This window comes from Geospiza fortis, unplaced genomic scaffold (assembly GCF_000277835.1).
Source record: "Geospiza fortis unplaced genomic scaffold, GeoFor_1.0 scaffold273, whole genome shotgun sequence".
Lineage (NCBI taxonomy): Eukaryota > Metazoa > Chordata > Aves > Passeriformes > Thraupidae > Geospiza > Geospiza fortis.
In genome coordinates, this window is record NW_005054543.1 from 783,059 (window position 1) to 808,058 (window position 25,000).

The 25,000-nt window shown below is 41.2% G+C and overlaps 1 protein-coding gene across 10 annotated transcripts in view; it reads left to right on the forward strand.

Moving 5' to 3' along the window:
- CELF2 (CUGBP Elav-like family member 2) overlaps window positions 1–25,000 on the forward strand; it is a 545,200-nt gene that overhangs the window by 518,578 nt on the left and 1,622 nt on the right. For 5 of the 10 annotated variants that reach the window (XM_031063925.1, XM_031063923.1, XM_031063920.1 and 2 more), the window contains 4 exons: window positions 8,611–8,742; window positions 15,610–15,789; window positions 19,144–19,287; window positions 24,085–25,000. The exon at window positions 24,085–25,000 is cut by the window's right edge and continues 1,622 nt beyond it. In XM_031063925.1, coding sequence (XP_030919785.1) covers window positions 8,611–8,742; window positions 15,610–15,789; window positions 19,144–19,287; window positions 24,085–24,212 — 584 coding nt within the window. In that variant the 3' untranslated portion in view covers window positions 24,213–25,000. The remainder of the gene's footprint in view (window positions 1–8,610; window positions 8,743–15,609; window positions 15,790–19,143; window positions 19,288–24,084) is intronic. The other 5 variants (XM_031063924.1, XM_031063922.1, XM_014310501.2 and 2 more) reach the window with 3 other exon arrangements.

The following is a 25,000-nucleotide window of genomic DNA, read 5'->3' on the forward strand; positions in this document are numbered from 1 at the left end:
CAAGCACAAGCAGAGCACTTAAACTTCCTAGAATCTTCCTTTTTGACATGTCAGACAGCACTTCCGAGACACCACAAAATGTGCAAGTTTTCACTTCTTTCTCCATACCAATGGCAATGTGTTTGTCAGAGGACCTTATGGAAAATACACCTCTCCAGACCAGGAAAATCTACCTCACCTTTGCCAAAATCTGCCCTGAGAAACAGAACCAGGGCCTGCTGGTACAGTTAGCAGCAGGGAGGCCACCAGTCTGTGCAAGGGTGGATACTCAGATTGGCTGGAGATCACAGTAAAGGGCAGACAATTTAATGCCAATCACACATGCTGGTTAGATCAGAATACTGATGAGCCCTAGTGAAAGGCCAACTGCATCTTCTTTTAGCAAAAATATTAAAATGCCCCCATTTCTCCCCCTCCCCCTCCAGATTCTCCACAAGAATAAATTAGAACTTGGAGGTGTGGTTATTATCACAGAATAATTAGACCCCATGGGATTAGAGACACTCAACGTTTGCTAATGCCCCTGGGTTGTGATTATCTAATAATGATGATGCCTCTGTCATTGCTTAATTATTCTTCCCCTTTAAAATGTACTGTCTGCAGTCAGAGCCCGTAGGATGAGCTCATTTCAGCCAGAAACAACACTGCAAATTCCTGAGAGCAATGTCACACGGGCACCATGATTGACTTGCCCACTTCTTCCCCACACTGTGTTTATAATCCTCATTTCATAAACTCCAACATTACTTACTATATTTGAATCATTCCCCTTTTCCATAAGATATTTCATTTGTGTGTTCAGGAGAAAACTGTGTGGCCTCCATCTCTTCAAAACAATCACCTGGGTTAGTGCTGCATGAAGATAACACACTTTAATTGATTGACCTTAAATATATAAGATCAGATCTGTGCAGAATCCCTCCGAACTCCAGGTCAGTGGTCCAGACTCCCATCTACATAAGAGCCTCCTACAGCTGGGTGCTATTCTCTGTTTAAGAGAGTGCCACCACAAAACTGAGATAATATAAACCAAAGGCAGAAGCTTTGCACAGACTTCGTCCAACACAACAAAACTTTGTCCAATATCTTTAGTCTTTCAGTGAGGCCAGCAGGTGTTCCTCATGTTTAGATACAGTTTTCAAGACACAGTTCCAAACATCATTGGTTATTGCAACTAAAGATTAGAAAGAAAACAGAGAACGCAGCCTTAATCTGATTATCCTTAAATCCAGTGCTGTCTCTTAGCTTTATTATCCCTTTTGGACTAAGCAAGGGACAAAGGCATATTTTGTTTACCCAAGAGATTTTGTGTAGTAAACAGAGATTTTAAATTCACCTGGCTAAAATTAGAGATTCCTACTTTGGTTTTAATATTTCTTTTTCTTTTGTCCTTATAATTCTGAGGAGCTGTTAGAAATACTATTTTGCATTTTCTTTTTTTTAATGGCCTTTACTCTCTTTGTTTGATTTCTTTATATCTTTTCCTTTCATTCTTCTACTGTGATTTTATTTGCTGTTGCACATTGCTGAATCTAAGAGGAATCCAAAACCTCAAGGAAAGATCCAAGGTCAGAACTTCTTTTTTTAGATGTTTGTTGGGCCCTAGAAACCTCACCCACACGGTGTAGTTGTGGCAGCCTAGAACCAAAACCACAGATGAGAGTTAAGTCGTATATTCAATGTCAACCTCTGCTTCTCTAAACAGACCCAAGAACAGAAACTGGTTCTACTGTTCAGTTTTCAACACATGTTCATTCTTCAGCCTTCTTCCATTCTGCCTTAGTGTGAGCTGACTTTCTCTACTTTTCTCCTATGCTGCTCTAATTCCCATTGAATAATTGAGGTTGGAAGATCAGTTGGGTCTGTGACCCAACTCCCTGCTCCTCTGAGATCAGGTTGATCCAAATAAGTCTTAAAAACCTCCAAGGACATGGATGGAGCAATCTGGGTAATCTGTTCCAGTGCTTGTACAAATGTTTTTAATTATATCTGAATGGAACCTCCCTTGTTTCAATGTACTTCTCATCTTCCCTGCATGTGCTGTTGCTCTATCTAGTGGATGGCCTCCTTTCAGGCACTGGGGGCTGCTTTAGGTTCACCTGGAGCTGTGTCTTCTCCAGCCTGAACAAGCCCAGCTGGTTACAGGATGAGTGCTGGAGCCCCTGACCAACTTGCTGACCTTCCACTGAGCTCCCTCCACCTGATCAATGTTGTCCTTGCAATGAGGAGCCCAAATCTGCATGTAATATTCAGATGTGATCCAACAAGCACTGAGTAAAGAGGAAACCTGGATTTCCTGGCTCCTCTTCCACAGTCCAGGGTGCTGTTTGGTTTCTTTGCTGCCAGTGCATGCTGCTGGTTCATGGTCACCTCTCACCAAGACCCCCACAGGTCCTTGTCAGCAAAGCTTCTCCCCAGCCCCATCCATCCCCTGATGTGTTATTGAAGGGGATTATTCTTCCCCAGGTGCAGGACTTTGCATCTATCCTTGTTAAATTTCATAAGGTTCATGTTGGCCAGTTCTGCCCATCTGAACTCCTCTACATGTCAGCCATTTAGTCAGCACCAGTGTCAGATCCATTTTATCTGGACCTTGGAGTCAGTGAGCTTAGGAAGGCAGCAGAAAACCAGAAATACACCCAAATTCAGTACAAGAAGGAGGATTCTGAACTTAGACAACTGCCAATACAGACCTGCCAGGAGTGTCTCCCAAAAGAGAACATTTTCTCTGCAACTTCTCATGCTTAGCCACAGAGATGCTGAACCTAAAATTTGTGGGCAATATTGATCCCTGGTGCACTACTACATCATCTTAACTGGAGCAAAAGAAGTACTTTGAACACTGAGCTATTTAAACTCTCCATCAAGTAAAACAGTAAGAACAAAGTTGTGCTTTATAAGTGAGTGGTGATAAGTGGCTGAAATCAGACTAAACTCTGAGCTTCCTGTTGTGCCGTGCATTTGCAGTGACAGACAATTGTGGAGTGTAGCCAAGGGCTGCCTAAAGGAAAGCTGTCAGCAGGGCTGACACAGTTCCTTACCATGGTGGATCTCTGTGTGGAAAGTCCCGGCATAGTTAAGCCAGTCTTGGAGCTGCCCTGAAGCCCTGCAGCACCAGAAATCTGGTTCTGCTCCAGAAACATTATAGCTGCTCTTCACATGGACGGGGTTGGCAGGGTGTAGAGCAACTCTCCATGCCCAGAAAGAGCTGAAGCTGCTCTTGCTTTTCTTTGCCCATTCTCTCCACTAGTCCTGCCCTAAAACCAAAACCATGTTTCCAATAAGAAACATCTCTTAAAATGTTTATAATGCCTCATGTGCTTAGTATCTTGCTCCAAGACTTGTAGTTTGTGTGTCATTTCCAGACAGGATGCTCATGTTGGAAAAGGAGGAAGGGAACAGGACAAGGTGGAGAGGAATGGAGAAGTGCACAGTTTACACTGCCCATAAATAGTACCAAGTTAGCACAAATAGCAGGGAGTTTCCAAGAGATCCAGGGTTTTTTGTGGTATAGGACTTTGCTGAGAAGTCACTGGATTTTTTTTCACTTAGACATTTACCAAAAAAAAAATTAGAGAAAGAATGAGCCTGACTACACATTGCAAACCATTTCTCTGCTAAGACATAGTGGCACATGTGTGATTGGAATAGGTCCTTTCCTTCAGTGCCACAGTCAGAGGTGGGTTGTTTAATTTTTTGTCTTCAGCAGCCTTCCTGCACCCTGACCTCCACTGTGGGAAAAGGATTCCTGAAGATGATCAGAGAGATGGAGCACCTCTCCTATGAGAAAAGGCTGAGGGAGCTGGGGTTGTTCAGCCTGGAGAAAGCTCCAGGGAGACTTTATTGCAGCCTTTCAGTGCTTAAAGTGAGCCTGCAAGAAAGATCAGGACAAACCTTTTAGCAGAGTCTGTAGAAATAGGACAAGGGGCAATGCTTTTAAACTAAAAGAAGGCAGATTTAGAATAGATACAAGGAAGAAAATTTTTTATTATGAGCGTGGTGAGACACTGGCACTGGTTGCCCAGAGAGGTGGTGGATGCCCCATCCCTGGAAACAGTCACAGTCAGGTTGGATGGGCCTTTGAGCAACCTGTTCCAGTTGGAGATCACTCATTGCTGATTGTTAAAAATGCCTTCCAACTTAAACCATTCTCTGATTCACTCTATAAGCTGGCCTGAGCCATGAGAGGGATTTGCCCAAGGCTGTACTACAGACAAGCATAGGTCTGTGGTTTCAGGACAGCAAGAAGCTCTACCAAGGGCACTCCTTGGTCTGAGGTGTAGGAAGGAAACAGGCATGACAAAAAATGTGCCTGTGCCTCCAAGATACAGCTTTCTAAGAGACAGGCAGCAACTGTGAAGGAGCTGAAGGTCTTGCAACAAAAACCGTAGCAATTGAGGGGAAAATGGGAAAGGCATCAGTAGCATCTGGTAGTTGAGCTCATCCACATGGTCTTGAGGGCAATTCAGCCCAACCTGAAATAGAAATCTAAAGGTAGGGTGTCTGAATTGGAGGTCATTAAATCTCAGAAACAGTCTAGTTTTGACTGGACTAGCTTAAACCAACAACAAGGCTGCCAAAGGTGGGGAAATTAATTCCATCCACAGTGTGTGTAGCAAAGCCAAAGAAATATTTACACATCATTGCCTTTCCTAGATGCTGTTATCCTGAATCTAGTTTTCCAGCTGAGGCAAATCCAGATGATGTAAATCATTATGACTCTATTGACATAAGCTAGCCAAAAGAATGGCCAGAAGTTTCTGTGCTAATTCCTGTTGTTTTTCTAGGTTGGCATAGTTTTTAGGAATTGTGTTGAAGTGTTATTTAAATTAAAATTTAAAAGAGAAATGGCTCATTGCAGTTGAAAAAAAATATTACTGACCTAAAAGGTGTCATAACCATTTATAGGCTGAAGTGAATGCTTTGCAAACATTTGAAAATGCCAGCTCCTTCCAGCCTTAAAGATCTCCATGAGTGCAGCATTACTAAACACAAATGTCTGTATTGTGTAGAGCAACCACTCCAAGTAAAAACGTGTTCTCTGTGTCAAAGAGAACTCTGTCAATGAATATATTAACCAAAGGCCAGGTTTATTGGCTTGAAGCTTGAAGCTGATAGCAAAAATTTCATCAGCTAAATGGAGGAACACGATAAGAGAGGGGGCAGGCACTGAACTCTTCTCTGTGGTGCCCAGTGACAGGACCCGAGGGAATGGCCTGAAGCTGAGTCAGGGGAGGTTAGGGTGGATATCAGGAAAAGGTTTTTCACCCAGAGGGTGGCTGGGCACTGGAAGAGGCTCCCCAGGGCACAGCACCAGCCTGACAGAGTTCAAGAAGTGTTTGCACAATGCTCTCAGGCACAGGGTGTGACTCTCGGGGTGTCCTGTGCAGGGCCAGGATCTGAACTTGATAATCCTTGTGGGTCCCTTCCAACTCAGCATATTCTGTGATTCTGTGAATGTTCTAGTGTGGAGGCTGGAGGGAGTTGTGATTTTTTTTTCTTTTTTTTTTTTTTTTTTCATTTATTTGGTTTCAGAGGAGCCTGGTAAAACCCAATTTATAAATTATGTAGGTAGCCAATCTATTTTTGTCTTCTGGACGACTAAAAGATATAAATATAGAAAGTATTCTGACAGTGAATTATTCTTCCTTTGCCATTACTCTGAGCATTTGTGGAGCCCGAGAGTTTTGCTGACACAAGAGAGTTATACAGGTTCCCCCAAAGTAGTGCAGTCATTTGCTGTTACCACAAGGCATGTGATTTTTCTTCTTTCCCTTCAGTTTAATATATGTTACAATTTTTTAGTTGAAAGAAACTAGAAAATGGCAAAGGACAGGAGAGGCATAGTCCTTGTCTCTAGATGGATTTCATCTGGGAGCACACAAAGCAAAAACTTTCAGCTGGTATAAGCCTTCACACTTGTCTTGTAGGACCTTTTAACTTTTGTTTCATCTTCCTTTAGATTTCTGGGGGACAAGGCATGCCATTGCTTCATCTGTTGGTTTTATACAGCATTTTGTTAGAAATTTTCACCTCTGTTAATATTTTGTACCTTTTATAGCCCCTTAATGGTAATATTTTACTCACCACTGTCTTCACCTTTATTTCATACATGTAGGTCTCAATCAGTTAGTGTGGGGTCTCTCAGGAATCCTCTTGCAGAGGTTGCTTGATCTCTCCAAGCACCCTAAAAAAAGGAGTTCCCTTCATTTCTATTCACCCCCTGTTCAATAAGATGGTGGAAACCACACAATGTGTTCAGTTTCTTTCTTCTCAAAGAAATATTAAGCCAAAGAGGGTTAATATGCATTGTCCCATTGCATCTGTGAGGCAGAGAGAAGAAACACCACAACAACATGACACTCGTTCCTGAGGTGCTTTAGGCTTCACCCAGTATTGTACAGTGAGTATGTGCCAAGTCTTTATTCAGGCAAACTAAATAATCTGCATTGCAGCTTCAAGTGGGAGAAGCACTGAGGCACCTGCTCTTTATTTGCCTGATGGAATAGAAAAACTTGACACCAAAAAAAAAAAAAAAGAAAAGAGATGTTGGCTCCAAAACTGACCATCCCTGGAGCACGTGTTTGAGCAGCCAGGAATAAAACCCCAGTATTTCACTGTGGGCTGCACAAGAGGGAAGGTTTTAAGCAGAATTTTTTTTGCCTTTTCCAACAGATGTGTTGACAATCCATAAGCATATGGCTCTTGTTCACAGGAGCTATTTGCTCCCAGCTTTAATGTAATTTACAGGCAGTTTCCCAGTACCCATTTCACTCATTTCTTAACTATATGTGTTTACTCAAGAGAAAATGGTAATAATCCTCTAAAGCAGAAAATGGATGGAATTTAGTCCAGTCAAAACTAATCAGATCCTTCAGATTGGAGTTTTATATACTTCATTTAAATCTTTTGCTAATGAGCATTGACACAAACACAGACCAGTGTTGGTCACAGGGAATTCACTTTGGTTTTTTCCTTTATTCTCTGTTGGTGCCCACATTATCTGAAAAAAGTGGGGTTTTTTTACTTGTTTTTTTTTAATTACTTTTTTTAATCAAAGACATTATTGGAGTCTTATTGCTTTGTGGGGACAGATTGAATAATCAAAGCTGCTTTGCAACATACAAAATTATTCGAGTTAACATTGCAGATGCTAAGAGACAAGGACTGCATAACAGAGTCTGGAAATCTCTCTTCACCAGCAGCAAGAATGTTCTTTCTACTTTGAGGCCCCAAGAGTGTGAAAACTTGTCTTTGGTGGGTCTTAATGTTGCAAACACAGGTTATTTGTAGGTTAGAGCTTCAAGGTTTACCCACAGAGTGAAAAAGTTACTTCCTACTTTCCTTACTGGATCCTGGCAGCTCTAGAGACTTCACTTTCTTGAGGGTTCACTGAGTAATCTGATGTGTTTGACAGCCCAAAAAAGCATCACATAAAAGTGGTCTTAACTATTTCATAGCTAGGTAGTGAATAGGAGCAAAAAAAGCCTGGTTGTAGACATGATGTGCCTCCAGTACATCATCAACTAAACTCTTACTTTAAACATTTGCTTTTCCTAAGATAATGCGATGTTATAACAGGAAAAAAAAAAGAAAGAAAGAAAAAAAAAGAATTCTTTATGACTGATACATGAAAGTAGGGCTCAGGAGATGCACTAAAAACTTAATTGCTTCTGCAGCTTTTATGAGTGTGATTCATCTGGTATACCTTTACCTAGCTGTGAGTTAAGTGTTTAATCTGCACTGGTTATTCAAGGCACTTCTGTGAGACAGACAGGTATTTCTAGTTCACCCAACCTATCCCAAATGATGACTTTTTACTACTTTCTATGACAAGTGAGTCTCTTTCTCTCCCTAAACACATAATTTAGATGGATTCATCTCACCACCTTCATCATATCCTTGACGTTGTAGCATCCAGGACATTTTTTTCCACCTTTTCCCCTCTGGCAGAGCTTTTTGGGATACATAGAATATCATAATATAGAATATCATAGGGGTGCATATACATGACTATCTATGTACAAAGGCCAGGATAAATGCCTGCAGTAAAATACATTTTGTATTTACCTGGTCATTCTTCTTATTCTAATCTTCAGGACTTTAAATGAAGTTTATACAGTGTCCTAGAGCATAGTGTCTTCACTTAGAATAATTTAACTTACTCTTAGAACATTTGGGGCCGAGAATAGTAATCTGTTGTATGGCAAAATTACTGAGAAATTCTTGTTTGTGTAATGATGGACTTTGAGGTGTGTGGCAAAATCTCAAAAGCCTGGTTAGCTGATCAACCTGGGTTGCTAGATTGATGGACAAACTTTTGAGAAAGTGTCTGATCCCAGACATACTGGTTTGGTATTATATTTGCAAATAATAGCACTGAATTTTGTGATCTAGTATTTGCAGTTCTAGGCTCATCAACATTTTCCGTGAACAATCACACTGTTAATGTGTTGAACAAGATTGGTCTTGTTGATCTCATTTTCTTTTTTCCTTCTCCTTGCAAGTAGCCCTGTTGTGCTCCTGTGTGTGATTGTAAGCTGCTCTGTGATCAAATAAAATAAGCAAAGTTAATTGCCTTAATTTTACTTTGCTTTTTTTTCCTTTCAGTGGCTGCATCAACTGCTAATTCCACAGCTGGTGCGGCCATGAATTCTTTGACTTCTCTGGGTACTCTCCAAGGACTGGCTGGAGCCACTGTTGGACTGAATAATATTAATGCACTAGCAGGTACCGTAAACAGTGAGTATTTATTGCTGTGGTGGACAGCCTTCCCCAATAATCATGCCACAAAAACTATCAATTGCAAAGTGATAATATGATTTTTAATCTCTACACCAAATGAGGGGGTCAAGTTGATTCAGTTCCATACTACTACTACTACATATGCAGTTCTCTGGAGTCTTTTAGTTTCACACAGTTTGTTCTGCAAAGTGAATTTCCTTGTGTCCCTGCATAAAGACTCCTCTTCTTGCACTAAGTGTGGAAGGTAAAAGAATTGTCACTGGGGATTTGGGTTGTCAAGGTTGTAGGGGAGGCTCCTTTTTCATTGAGGGAGTCTGACAACAGGTGTATCACCCAATGTACAAAACCTCACTGAGAAATGTAATTCCACAGAGGCAGTCCTTTAAAACATCTAAGAATTATCTAATTGACTTGAGAGCAACATGCTTTAAAAATGAGGGAAATGAGGGCAAGTCTTTGGCTTTTAATTGGCAAGGATGGGAGAGCACCTGAAATGCCAGAGCACACACACCTATCCCATGACATCTTAACAAACCCTGGCATCTCCAGCTAAGAAGATGCCAGTAGTTGTTAGAACATTCTTCTTTGTTCTTAGCCCTGATCAAGATTTTCTTGAAGAAGGAGGATTTTTTTTTATTATTGTTTCTGCTATGATGACTTCACCTTTGCCTGTAACAGAAGAGATTTGCCCAGCTGCATTTTTCCCCCTCCCTCTTTTTTTTCTTTAGCTGCTGTTGCTCCTTGCATTTCCTTTTGCAATGCAAGGAATCTATTTGGTCATTGCCAGTCCATGACCCGTCATAATGTACCCTCAGGAATGGATGTCCTCCTCAGTATCTCTTGCTCACTCTGATGCTCTGCATGATGTCCTTTCTGTCACTGTTACTTGGCTGCTCACCCAATCTTTTTGTTCTGTGATCTCTGGTTGGCATTGTTGGGAGCTGGGAAGGAAGGGGGCTGATGGATGTCCATGTAGCAATGTTGAATGGTTGCATGGGGTCTCGTGTAAAACAGGACTTGCTTCTGGCAAGGACATGTGCATTTCACACACAACAACCTCTTTGTAAATACAACTCAAGGACAACTTAAGAAAATTTAGTATTAGGTCCCAAAATGGCAGATGTTAGTTTCCTTTCTTCTTATTCCATTACTGTCAAAGCAAGCCACTGGAAATGGCATGCACAGAAGGTTGACTTACCTCCTCTCCTCTCCTCAGCTCTTGTAGTAAGAGAGCTACCCTGTCATGAGTAAGAAACCATTCAATGTCCTTTCTGATTACCAGTCATTGTGCTTCATTTGGTGTATAAAAAAATCACAATATCAAGAGCAAAATATGACATCCCACTCCTTCCCCTCAGCAAGTACTAAGAACCCAGGCACACTGGAGCACTCCAACATAATGTACCCCTTCATCAAAGCCAAGCAGGAGTGAATCCTGTGAGCTCAATGTGTGGGAACCCTTCTGTTGCACTCCTTTTAGCACTCCTTGCTAGGCTGCAAGCAAAGAGTTTACATTTTCTCAGCAAGTATTTTGAGGTGATGTGTGTGGAAACTTATCTGCATGTGTCATTTGAAGTATTAATGATGTATTCACAACCTGGTACCAAATTTCAGTTTGTTGTAAGTCACCATTGCTTCCATGGACTTGTACTGACAGTGACTGCAGTCCCAAATCTTCTTCATGGATGTTTTTATGGATATGTGTATGGTGCTTACCAAATGTATGTGGGTATGTCTGTCTATGTATACACATACTTGAGAGAGAGCTAAAAAGGGGAAACTGCTTCCTCATGACACAGCTCAGCATTAGGGCACTTTTCCTTCAAAAGGGAATTTATCACTTTCTGGTACTCATTATGATAGTGAAGCATTGCTCAAATTACAGTAACCTCCCCTGGCTATTTTAATGACAATTTGGGGCTTTTCCTGATCACCATGTTTGACTCAGTCATTTACACTCAAACCCACCTGGGAGATTGATTGCCTTTGGGAAACCTCATGTTCAGTAAGTCTGATGCTCCACACTGACATGGCTCAAGCAAGCCCATAAAAAATACTCACTGGCCATGGACATTCCTTAAGTAACTGTGCAGCAAACTGGGAATTGAGTGACATACTTCTAGCTGGGGAATTAGAAAATCCAAAGCACAAATCAAGCAGAGCTTAACCCAAAAATTAATCAGAAGGTGGCACTGGGCTTGGGCATTGATTTATAGAGAGGCGTGAAGAGATGTTCTTCTGCCTAAGCCAAGTCCTGCCCTGCCCATGAGAATCACATGGAGAATGTCTTCCACACTGAGCTCACTAGAAGACTTTTATCTGTTTTCTCAGTCCTGTCTGGGTCTGTGAAAAGAAGCTGTGCTATGGAAATTGATAGTGCAGTCATTGCAGAGAGAAGCATTTTAACCAGATGTCTGGAGGCCTTAAATAAAGTGCAGTATGGTAAGTTTAGGTGTCTCCAAGGTTTTGGCAGCAGTTCTACCTAAGTGTGGGGATTTAGTCCTTCCTCAGTTATTCTTGAAGCACCTAAAGCTTTAAATGGCAAAACACTAGACTGCCTGCTTTGAGCATGTAAATTTAAGAATTCTAAGTACCAAAAAGAATTATGAATTATGAGGAAAAATTACTAAAGAGGGAGGAAGTGATTATTTGCAATTAAGAAAGAAGACCATACTTTTAGAATACTGGGACAGCCATGGCACAGTATGTGTGTGGCACCCCAGGGCAGTCACTTAGCCTTTTTGCCCCCTTATTTACATCTGTAAAACAGAGATAAAACTATTCATGACAGATTTGAAGGTGCTTGAAAAGCACTTTGAGAGACCTTTGGACTTGCCAAGCTTTGTTGCTTTTGTATTATGTAGAGAAACTCAGAAAAGTAGAAGGCCATAGATGAGAGGCTCCAAAAGGTTATTTCACAGAAGGGAGGAAGGGACCAGAGTTCAGTGTGTGACTGAGGTGCATTGGTAGAGATAATAAAGAGATGGCAGAGATGCGTAACAGCAGCTGGGCCTTGCAGATTTCATAAAAGTGTAAGAACAGAAAGTGTTGGGTGCTTTCTGCAGCTGTGCTTTGCTCAGGAGGGAGGTGTATGCCACACGTGGGCTGTGGCACAGTAGCTGTGCCCTTCCCAGGAGCTGTGGGCTGGGTTGTCTGGCTGATGGCTGATCTGGAGCCGCTGGGTGGGAAGTGCTATTGATTCCAGGGGAAAGGAGGGGGAGGATGCTGCCCACTGCAACACAGAGCATGTTTATCTAATAGGCCAATGACTCACCAAAGATAATGTGGTATCCTAATGCTACCTCTGTTATCAAGTTATTTCAACGCTCTAATAAAAAGAGAGATACAAGCTGCTTTATCAGGAGCCTTTAGTTTAACCAGTCTATGCAAGCAGTGACACAAACCTAAGTACAGAACAGCAGAGCAGGCAACAGTCAACCTCAGGATCAAATTACTAATAGTAGTAATATTTAATATATAATATAGTGTTTATTATTATTATTATTATTATTATTATTATTATTATTATTATTATTATTATTATTATTATTATTATTATTATATTTTGAATGCCACTCTATCACTCCCACTCCTGAACTGGATAGGGGAGGGAAAATATATCAAAAGGTTTGTGAGTTGAGATAAGAGCAGGGAGAGATCACTTACCAGCTACCATCACAGGCAGAACACTCCTGACATGGGGAAATTAGTTTAATTTATTACCAATCAATTCAGAATAGAATAATGAGAAATGAAGCCAAATCTTAAAAACACCTTCACCCCACTCCTACCTTCCTCCCAGGTTTAACTTTATTCCTGAATTCTCCACCTACTGTCCCCAGTGGTGCAGGAGGACAGGGAGTGGGGGTTGCAGTCAGTTCATCACAGATTGTTCCTGCAGCTCCTTCCTCCTCAGGGTTGGACTCCTCACATTGCTCATCTGCTCCTTCAATGTGGGTCCCTTTCCAGAGGCTGCAGCACTCCACAAATTGCTCCAGTGTGGGTCTGTTCCATGGCATTTCCCTTCAGGAACAAGCTGTTCCAGACTGGGTCCCCCACAGGGTCACAAGTGTTGAGAGCAAACCTACTCCAGTGCAATCCTCTCTCCACAGGTCCTGCCAGGAGCACTGCCTTCCTGTGGGGTCACAGCCCTCTTTGGGCATCCACCTGCTCTGGTTTGGGCTCCTCCTTGAGCTGCAGGTGGATCTCTGCTCCCCCATGGAGCCCCATGTGCTGCAGGGTGCAGCTGCCTCACCCTGGGCTGCACCAGGGGCTGCAGGGGAATCTCAGCTCCTGCCCCTCCTTCTCCGTCAACCTTGAAGAGCAGTTTCTCTCACACATTCTCACTCCTCTCTTCTCATCTGCAGTTACCATTGCACAGGGTTTTTTCTCCTCCTTTACCAAGTTACCTCAGAGGTGTCACTGATGGGCCTTGGCCAGTGGCAGGTCCATCTTGGAGCCATCTGGAATTGGCTCTGCAGGACATAGAGGAGGCTTCCAGCAGCTTCTGAGAGAAACCATCCCTTTATCCTCCCCACACCACCCAAACCCAATGCAGTTTTATAACTGGAACCATTATACAATAAATACCCAGGTCTGTTGAGCTCTGACAGGGGTTTTTGTTCAAAGCAGTGGCAGCCAGTACCTCCCATCAGGGTGCAGTGATGCTCTGAAGTGGGGTGGAGGGGAAAGAGAAGTCTTCAAAGTGAGACATTTTATTAAGGAAAGGCTAAGAATATCACATCTCTGTCAAGTGTTTAGTCACACAAATTATAGTAAGATCAAAAGGTATAATTTATGCAGTACAATTCTCTTAATTGGCACAGAGTCTGGTGGAGCCAAAAAGGTGCCACTTGAGCAATTGTCCTGATTATTGGAGACTCATAGGAATATGCTTTTCAAATCTACATAAGAAGCAGAAGGATACTGGGGTCAGCATCTTTATCCTCCTCTGTCAATGCTGGATAATTCCCTGCAGTATTCTTCCTGTATCTAAATTACACATGTGATAAGGTTTCTGCCATTTTCCTTGAAGACTGTTTCCCAGTCTAATAGATTTAATTATTAATTTACTATAAAGTGTCCTCTGCTTAATTTCCCCACTTTTGCCCAATTTACATACCAACCCTTATTATTGCTCTGAAATTAAGCCCTTTTCTTCTCTTTATTGTTCCTCTCTTTGGGATCTTAATATGACACCACCAGTCACATCTTCACCCACCATTTTACCAATGAAAACATTAGACATTGTCTAAGAAATGATTGCTGGTGTTTCTAGGTCCCGCCCCCTCCATTTTTCTAGGGACTGATCTTCTGTACATCTATGGTCCTTTTAAGCCCTTTAAGTTGTTTGTGAGCTGTTTACCTAGAAACTGGGGAGCTGGGATGGCTAATTGTGCAGAAAACATGCTCTGACTCTCAGTCCTGATGTGCTCTCACTGCTCAGGCTGACATTGGCTGGGTGTGTGGAAGATGAGCAGAGCTCTGAACCCTGCCATGCTTTCAACTTCCAACAGCAAATTCACTTTTTCTGGAATTTCTGAAAGACATGCTAGCACTGTTAACTTCAACATAACTCATTTTGGAGTCATGCTGAGCAATAGAAGCAGAGGAGGGAAGCTGTAGCTCAGGAGTTTGTCCACCATCAAATCAGAGTAGTACAACTCCTTATGCAGCCCACACTGTTTGCACGGATGAGGGATGTCATTTTCTGCACAGCTAGCAATCCCATCTGAAATTTCCTCTTTAGCAGCCATCCCAGTTAAATTACTCTGTTACTTATCAGGATGGAGAATTGCTGTAAGTTAAAAAAAAGTGACTTGGCTTCCCTTGTGAAGAAAAACATTGCTAGAAATAAATGCTTTTGTTTCTTCATGAAAGGTGCCTAGTCTGGGTGAAGTATTTTTAGTCACTCTGGGTGTGCTGCTGCTCATCTCTTGTGGAGTGGCTGGAGTAACTAGAGGAAGAAGGTGGAAGCAAAAAGCATCACAGTCCATCTTTCTACCACAAGCCCAAGAGACAAAGCCTGTAATTGTGCAGAGGGTTATAATAGAAGCATTTAGGTGAAAAAGGTCTGTTTTAAATGCAGTTAATTAGGTATCACTATAGGACACGAAATAACACGACGCGCACACAGTGCTGTTCTCAAGGCAAAAAAGGGAAGTTTATTTTCTGACTCCAACATTTATAGATTTCCAAAAGTGACAGTGGATTGGAGGATGAAAGTGCCATCTCTCCAATGACACTGGATGAATCAACAGACCATCAGATTTCTCCTCCTCCATAAAAGAATGCAAAACAATAAGTTATTTACAGAAAGTGTATGAGAAAGTTCGTTACAAGAATGTAAACATCAGAAGGCTTAGAAAATCTCAAAAATCAGGGCGACAATTAGGGTTCTCTGCTTACTCTGTTTAAGCAAAACACTTCTGATCTGGTATTGTCATGGCTGTTTCTGAAGACCCTGGTCAGAGAGAGCAGGTTTCCTCACAGACTGCTTTTTCCACAGACAAGGACACAGGTCAAACAGGTCCCACACTGCCAGCCTCAGACACCCACAGCAGAAGCACGGGTGTCAAGGAGGACGAGCAGAGAGGCTCTCAGGAGCACGGAGCTGTAGTACTTGCCAGTAGCAGGCTGCATGCGAGTCCATTTGACTGTGCAACCCTTGTGCTGAAGTGACCCTGATGCCAAAGTCATGCTTCTTTGTCCTCAGTCCCATTTTTGGTGACGTGCCAAGCTGCATGCACTGCTGTCGTCCTCAGTGTCGTATAATACCAACGACTTTCGGAAAGCACTAATGAACAAGTGCAATTTCTTTTCTCTATTGTTGGGTTTTTTGTAAAGTTGCTCAAATGCTCTCAGGTATGGCGGCCCTGAACGGAGGACTCGGCGCCACAGGCCTGACGAACGGCACGGCCGGCACCATGGACGCGCTCACCCAGGCCTACTCAGGAATCCAGCAGTACGCGGCCGCCGCGCTGCCCACCCTCTACAGCCAGAGCCTGCTGCAGCAGCAGAGCGCCGCGGGCAGCCAGAAGGGAGGTAAGGTCGGGAGGCTGCAGTTTATTGCAGCCCCGAGACATGTGAAAAGTCTCTGTTTCAGCCCGTGCATTCAAAGAATGAGTCGGAGTTCTTCAGTTCTCGGTCTCAGAGTTGTTTATTGATTATTACCTATAAAACTTTTTCTCCTGTCCAGCCGAGGTCCACTCAGCAGGACAGATAGAGGCACTCTGACTGCCCTCCGGGTGGTGTTATCTCTTTGTACTACAAACTACATTTATTTACAATTATTTTCTGATACCTATCACCTATGTTAGACAGTGAGGTTCTACTCTAAACCAATCCCAAAGTGCCAACATCACAGCAGAAGATGGAGGTAGAGAAGAAGAAGAAAGGCTGGACATGCCCAAATCCCTCCATCTTGTCCCCAAAACCCCAATTCTAAAAACCCCAAAATCTACTTTTTCACCTAGTGATAATTTTATTATTACACCACTTAAACTTCTGTGGCTTTCAGGTCTTCATACAAAGCTGGTAATTTGCTCCACGGGTCATAATCAGACCCACAGGTGTTCTGGGCTGTGTGCCAGGGTCTCTGAGCCCCCTGGCAGGGGTCCCAGCAACTCTGGACAGCCAGAGGGATGTACTGAGTTCCAACAGTAAGTGCCCACGCCAGCAGACCCAGCCCGAGCCGTGCCATGCGGCTGTTTCCTCATGGAGGCTTCATGGAAGGCCTCAAGCCATCTAATTTGTGATTTCTTCTTCCTCCAGTTTCTTCCTGCTTGCCACTGTCACCTTCTTTGATGTCTAATGTGCTTCGCTTTTCAGCCATCAAGTTATGCTTTGCCACCCATCCTTATATAAAAGCATTTACCACCTACCGTATAAAAACCGCTAACAAAAATCATCCCTCTGTGGATGCAATTTTGTCTTCTGGTTTCCATTTTCTGCCATAGTGGAGTTAATCTGATTGAGGTTTTGAGCTAATGACAAGATCCGTTTTCACTTTGAGTGGTTCTTTGCTTAATTGTGGGTCTTGTGAGGAAGCAGCTAAGTGAATGATTGCGCCCCTCTCCCCACACCAACAGCAAATAAACCTCAGGAAGTTATTGCTAAGAATAAATGAATACTAATTACAAGGTGTTTAGGAAAATGAGGCTACCCTTTTCCCCTCTTCCGTTCCCCTTCATGCTTCCCAGGCATTTTCAGGGGGGTCGTTTCTGTTTTCATTGCTTTCTCCTGTCCTAATTTCCAGCTAGTTCTACAAAGACAGGAAAATACTGCATGCTTTCTAAGACTGTATCTATATTGTCAGTACTGCTCTTGCCAAGGATAAGCTTTGGAAATAAACCTAGTATAATATCCTCAAGAGAAATCTTTTTTATCCTCTTTTGAAATAGTATTTTGTACTGCTATGGGATGTGTTTCCTAGGAGGACAAATCTGGCATTCCCCCAGCTGGTTATTGTATAGGGACACTGGAGTTAAAATGTACATTTTCTCTCAAGTCTTTTCTTTCATTTGGTGCTAAAAGTTTGAATTATTTAAAATGAAAGGGGATTTTTTTAATCTTTTTTTCCATATTTTTTGTTTTCTGCATTTATCCTTCACCTCAGGCCCTTTGGTCAGTGACAAAAACTATTTGACACCAGAAAAAAATTGTTTATTTGGTGTCATTGCAAGATACATAGTGAAGGACAGCTTGATTTTTTTTCTAGCTATTTTAATTTTTCTCTGTTTAGAAACATTCAAATCAACTTAGATTTATTTTTTATTTTTATGAATCGCCAGCATCCTTTTTAAAACACAGTATTTTTGTTATATGTCTTGTATCTGTTAATAGGTAGTTAAGTTCAAGTGAGTGAATTCCAGTACTGAATACTAACAAGGTTTTGTCTCTTACCATGATTTCTGATGGAAGAGTCTGGAGTGGTTGAGGATAAACAAGTACCAGAGAAAAATGCTATAAAAATATTAAATGCTGAACTGCTTCATGCATATGCTATTAAATATTATTTAGCAATTTTTTTCCCTACTATTTTAAAGAACATTATTTGCCAGGAATGATAGTTTACTTGTGACAAGAATAAAAAAGTTCCAAGTGACAAGTTTATTTCTTTTTTTATTTTTCCTGCCTCCCTAGAGTATTTTTTTAATCTAATTCATTTATCTCCTTCTTTTGGGCAAACTTTGTTACCTTTTCCTTCAGGCTGAGAGAGAGCAGCCAGCCCGATTCTGTGTGGGAGAGGGGAGGCTCTGTGGTTCTGTTGCAGAACTAACTGTAAATCTCATGAGCACTTTCCTCTTCCTCTCTAGAAAACCAAGGACATCACATCTGAGGCACATTTAGGTTCCATTAAGCTAGGGAATATGTAATCAGGCTATTCTAGGTGTGGTTTTAGCAGAAATGTTTGTTCCTTTTGTATACCACTTACACTGCTGGTGCCTGCATGGAGGCCACATCTGGCTCCATCACGTATCACACTCTTCCATTGTTCATTTCCAGTGTGCTGCCATTGAGCTAGAGGAATAAAATTGCCTATCAGTACTAGGATGGATGTTTTAACCTACACCTTAAATAATACATATCTCAAAACTTGTCTGTAAGGAAAATATTCAAAGCACCTTTGAGTTTACACCTTTGTTTGCAAACTGAACTAAGTCTAAAGCCACTTTACTGCAACCCAAGTACTTAATTCTGAACTTCTTTAAAAGACTTGCTTTACAAAGCTTCTTCCAGGAGACAGATCTTTGTATGGGGGATTTATATTAAAAAAAAAAAAAAGCTAATTTTGAAACTAGTCAGTACAAATTTAATTCTGAATGTCTTTTTGTCACTGACTTCACTGACTTTTAAGAAAGTCACAAGGTGTGCTTCTTCTTACTGTTTTTATTTCCATCTGCACCATTTTCTTGCCCTTTGAGTTTAAATCTGTGGTACTCAAATCTGAGCTCACCTGCTTCCATTTCCATAAGTTCCTGCAACTGGAATTAAACTGACAAACCCATGCAGGTGTTGGAAGCAGCAGAGGACTCCTTGTGTAGTTCTTGGGGCCTTTTGAGAGCCAGTACATTCTGTATCTGTTTTCCTAACCTTAATTACACTGAAAGACACTTATGTAAATTGAAGAAAGAGGATGAATTTAACTACTTCTGTAGTAGAGTTATGAAATAAACACTTTTCAAAGTAAACACTTCTCAAGATGGGATGCTGTCAAGAGCTGCATTTCAGCTGTGTTGTTTTGATGATCCACTTGCTTTTGTTCCTTCAGAGTTAGAAAGTGAAATGCTTTCTGACCACCAGCTTCAGTAAGTATTATGGAAAAACAGATTAAATGTAGCACTTGTAACAGCTGTTTTCATACTTCTTTTTTTTATTTATTTTATTTCCCTAAAGGTCCAGAAGGGGCAAACCTCTTTATTTACCACCTCCCCCAGGAGTTTGGAGACCAGGACATTCTGCAGATGTTCATGCCTTTTGGAAATGTTATCTCTGCTAAAGTCTTCATTGACAAACAGACCAATTTGAGCAAGTGCTTTGGTATGTCAAATTTAATAAATCCAACAGTAAAAGCCGCATGCACTATACTGAAAAGGGGCCAGGAAAGAAAATTAACAGCAGTGTGAGAAATGTCATACTGGAAAATCATTCCAAAAATAATAGACTGTTAATCCTCAAATGAGCAGGAAGATGCAAAGACAAACTACTTCTAACTAAAAATTGGATATGAAAAAAAAACAATAATAATCTTCCAGTCTGACATCTCGCATGAATGTGTCAAGTACATGAAACTAATTACACCCTATGTGGGGGAATGTCATTTAGTATACTATTAAATTGCCTTATTATGGATATCTAATTATTCTCTATTGTATAGCTGAGCCATTTAAAAAAGCTCTATGTTTAACCCATTGCTTCTACATTACAGGAATTTCTTTCTTCTGAATTAAGTACAAGATTTTGCAATTAGTGACTGAATGGTGTGTACATGTAGTTCAGAATATTCTGCAGACAGTTGATGTCTGGCTATGCAGTTCTAGCTGTTGTGGGTGGGTTCCAGCGTGTTATGGAAGGTGGCATCTCCCTCACCTTAGGGCAGGGATGAAGAGAGCCTCACAAGATGAGTGTCAAGTTTCCCAGAGAATACTTTGAGCTGTCAGAAAATTAGATCACAGCAGAGGAGGAGATGATGTGTTGGTATAAAAATAGTTTTAGGGTTGATTAGGAGGGCTGATGTCTTTGGAATAGCAGAGATGCACCAGTTCAGTGCTTTGATGGAGTGGAGCAGAGAATGTCAGTGTGTGGTAAACTTTTGGAGCATTGGTCTAATAATTATGGTCTTATACAAGACACAGTGAGGATTTAGGAGGAGGAAGGAATCTCTGAAACATGAGTTTTGTAAAAGTTGATATAAAATACTGGAATTTTCTTTAAAGTGGCAATTCCTTCCCAGAGTAGAGGAATGCACCTCTATCTGTGACAAATGGACAGTACATTTGGAAAGTTGATTCAGTTCACAGAAATATTGTGACATTCTTTCTGCATTTTCCCACAGTCTTTCAGTTCATTTTTGAAGCATTCACCTGTTTAGACTTTACAAAAAATTATTCAAATCTAGACCAGCATAGCCCAGCCTGTGTCTGCAATGGGTTAAAGCAGTCCCTGAGGCTCTTGCAAGTTTGAAAAGTGGAATTGAAATGGACTCCCCATTGATCTGGAGCCAGTTCTGTTAGTATGTTGGGGGTTACAAAATCGTTGTTGAGGTCTCCAGGAATCTTGATGAAAAGACAAATCAAGCTATGTTAATCAAAATGCAGCAATTGTGGTGACTGCTGAAAGAATGTAAATCAGTTTGGGCAGGTGGCTCAATTCATCAGATCATTTCCCACACTTGCTTTTTGTGCATTTTCTTTTACTCTTTGATTACCTTCTTACACATTTGCCTGGGTTTGTGGGACACAAATGCCTAACTTAGTGATCACCAAAATTATCTTCTTTAAGGGAAGATGCAGGTGTCAACACCCAATGGATGGAGGAATCCTCTCTCTTTTTGGTTTTAGGAAGCTTTCACTGATATTTCCATTTCTCAGTCTTCCTTCCCAGATACTCTGCCACCAGGGAAGGAGCTCTGCTTTGAAAACAAAAAGTAGAAGTGGCAGATGAAGCTGAGTTTTTTGATTAGTGGGTGACTATTTGGTGATGCTGCAAATCACAGGCAATGCCAGAATTAGTTCTGCTAGCTTAATGTACTGGCATAGTCTGCATGCACCTCCTCAGCTTTATTAGCAAGAATTGTCTAATTTTTACTTTGGTCCTGTCTTTGTTTCAAAAAGCTGGGGTTTTTTTCTTTTCTGACCTCCCACCCAAAAACTATGACAATAATGCTGCTGAAGAACCCATTTCTCTGCTGAATCATTTATGGTCATTGCACTTGGTACAGTTTGGGTTTGGGTTTTTTATTTATTGGTTTGGTTTGGTCATTTGCCCCTAGCAATAGTAATTGTAATTGTAATAATTTGCACATGCTTAGGGCTTCCTACTCTGGAGTTGGAAATCTCCTGCCCAAAGGAGGAGGAAGTCAAATTACAGATGGGAACAGGTTGAACATCCAAAAGGTGTAAAGACTGTCCAAGTCTGTCTGGCAGAAATTGGAAGGTTTATTCTGAGTAAGTGATAGACAGTGATGAATCTTTATGTAAAACTGCTTCACAAAATGAAAAATTTCTTTTCTGTACAGAAAAAGGACTTAGACATATTTTCTTTTCTTGTCCAACCCAAACAAATGCTCAAAGGATTAAATGGTGATGGGTATGACAGAACAGTGTGTTTACACCTGGAAGTGCTCTTCCATGAGTTCTCACATGCTCCATGGATTTAAGTGATTCAGCAGACAAAGGTCTCACTATTCCAGCTTATCTCTTGCCTTTCATAAATGTTACAATAAGAAAAATGAGATATGTAAGTAAGGCAGAGGAGAGGGAACTCAGTTACATCAATGCAGAAATGCAGTCAGCCTTATAGCAAAATTGTTACTTGAATGATGAAAATTATTTATCCTGATTATAGAGCAACTCAAAGATCTAAAACAAAAATCAGAATTGTCATGACAGGGTCTTTGAGAATTAATAAGAAACATCATTCCAACTTCATGTAACCTGTGGTTTAAAATTCAGACAAAAAATGATGAATGGGTGCAATCAGAAAAATACAAATAAAGGGAAGGAATTCTAGATTCCTCAGTAAGATTTATAAATGAAGGTTCTCAATAAGGAAGAAGATGAGAGCATAACAAGCTAATCCAGGTATTGCATTCTATATAGAGAGACAAATTGTGAATCTGAATAAGAACTGAATGATAGGGGCTGATGCCAGGAGCTTCCTTCTCTTCATTCACCATCCACAGATGCCAAGTAACTAGTTTAGATCACTTGCTTACATTCCAGGTGGATAAAACTAGGTATGAAGGAAAGGAACTAGAGTGATGGTAAGTTCATAGCAGTAATATGCACTCAAGAGAATAAAGTGAAGGAGGAAAGCTGTAGAGGGAAATGCTGAATTGTGAAGGTAGGTAGGAGTAGCTACACCTCAGCTGTGGAGCATCTGCCTGGACAGTGCTACAGCTGCCCCCCAACTCATGCCAGTTCCCTTTGCTATCCCTGAGGCAATCCTAGAGCTGATGGAGGGAGACACAGGATGTAGAGCCAAGATAATGACTGGAGTCGTGTGAACAGACAAGATCTCCTAGAACGAAATAGGGGAAAGGAAGAAAGGAAGAGAGTGATGAAGCTCCTCATGATTTGGCAAAAATTTTAGGAGGGAATGATCTCAGGGAGAAAGTGAGGAAGTGGCAAGAGTTACTAAAACCAAGGAAGGCATGGAGGAACATTTATTATCCCTTAAGAAGGTAACAAATAATCAACCACAGGACAATATGGCATATTGGTTTTGGCCAGTAGAAGGTTGGCAGAGGTTTAAATGAGAGGTGGTTTTGAGTGGAACGAACAGAAGTTAGCCTGAGTTGTCAGACAAGAGTCTTAACTTAAATAGTTTGGTGAAGCTGATTTAAGGTGAAGCCACAGGGATGAGCTATGAAGGAGAACAGCTGGACAAGGATACTTTGATAAGGGGGGAAGATTTTATGCAGTGGGGAAAGCATAATAACACTTTGACTCTGCAACTGGAAGAGGGCAGCAGTGCAAGAGCCATAAAAGGATAGGTTAAAGTAGAGGTAAAAAGAGGTTATGAAACCAAGATGTACACAGACACTAAGCACAAATGAATGAAGCTGGTTGAGGAAAGAGAGGCCCTGAAAAGCCTGTGTGTTAGGACTGAAGACAAAGTGTGGCATCCATGCTTTAGGGGAATGAAGGGATATATCTTAAGGCAAATTCAAGTGGAAAGAAGAGGGAGCATTTCACAGCAGATGCACAGCAGCAGGCTGAGTGCAGTAATAATTAGCCCAAGCTGAGGCAGAGCAGCAGTTAGGTGAGCTTTGCAATTACAAGTGGGAGGCCCAGATATGAAAATGAACTTTGAGCTTCCAGAATCAGGGAGATTTGAATATATTATGAACAGAACATTTTCAGTCTCCCAGGGAAAAGAAATCTGAGCCAGGCCAGCCATTCTGAATTACCCAAGCAAGCATTATCCTCCTAGTTAGTGCTCACATGCGAGGAGCAGATCTTGGAGTTCTCATCAAACCCTACCATTGTCTTTATGATGCTGCTTAATTCCGATGTTTTTGTGCCCCTTTGGGGACCAAGAGACTGAATTAACTAACATTAAGGTATCCTGAGATCTTGAACTGGAAGGAGCTGTAAAATTACAAAACATTAATATTGCAACTGTCCTAGGCCGAGCCCAAGGAGATGAGAGCTCCATAGCACACATTAACTCCCACCCAGGTGGGCCAGTGGGTTTAGGCAGTTTGGGAGTTGGTTCTGCAACCAGGCTTGCTGTTTCAGCTTCCCTTTTCCAGACTGGCCTAAATAGCACTTCCTAATAGACCGGGAGGTATGTAGATACTACACTGAAAAGTGTTACAGTAATAAATATCTTCAGTCTCTAAGGTAGGTATATAAATAACAAAATGGAAACTGCATTGCACCAAAATTGGCCAACTGCATCCCAGCTAGTAAAGAAATATTATGTAGGTAAAGAGGAAGGCAAAAGGAAACAGGAGAGGAAATGGGATATGAAATGTGATCAAAGAACTAATTGAAAGCCAGGTGAATGTGTCAAATAAATAGCAATCATAAAATTCTAACAAAGTGCCTCCTGACATTTGTTGTAACCCTGAGCTGACTTTCTCTCCCGCCTGTGTTCTGTGTCTCACAGGTTTTGTTAGCTATGACAATCCGGTCTCTGCACAAGCTGCTATCCAGGCTATGAACGGCTTTCAGATTGGCATGAAACGCTTGAAGGTTCAGCTGAAACGCTCCAAAAATGACAGCAAACCTTACTGATCTTAACCCCAGATGCTTACTGCTCTTATTTTAGCTTTCTTAGGGTAAGTCCCATGAGCAAACCTGTCCTCTGCAGGGGGGTTAAGAAAGAACATAGAGCCAACCTTCACCAAGGGACAGTTATTTTTACAGTTACCACTTCCATCTCCCCACTTGTCCTTACTGCACTTGGCTCCCATTTCCTTGCCAAGTAATTACTGAGTTGTGTTACTGTATTTTGTTTTGCAGCATAATTTATCTCCTTTTTGAAACAAAAATAAACGTCTTGAAATTCCAAACAGCACACACACACAGACACAAAAAAAAGATGTGCAATTTAACTCTGTGAACCCTGGTGCCATTAGCACACAATAAAAGTTGTTTTCTATGGATGGATCGTATTTTACCAGGGTGGCACCAGCAGTTTATAGGTTAAACAAAATGGCCTCATGCCAGTTGAAGCACTTATTTTGCAACAAAAATTGAAATAAGTCTTTCCACTACATCAACTTGTTTTTTGAGAAGATCTGATTTTTTTTTTCGGTTCAAATCAACGTATTGTTATATATTAGTCTGATTTTACACTGGTCGTCTTTATATTTCATTTTTTTTAAGTTCTTGTTTTTTTGGAAAGGATTAATGTAAAAAAGATTTAGAGATCTGTTTCTAAAGCTACAGGGTTTAAAATAAAAAAAAAATAAAATAAAATGAGTGACAATACTTGATGTTTCTTGAGAGATAAATTTAATAATAATAAAAAAAAGAAAGCCACAGGCCTGTAAATTTTATTTGTAAAAAGCATTTCTATT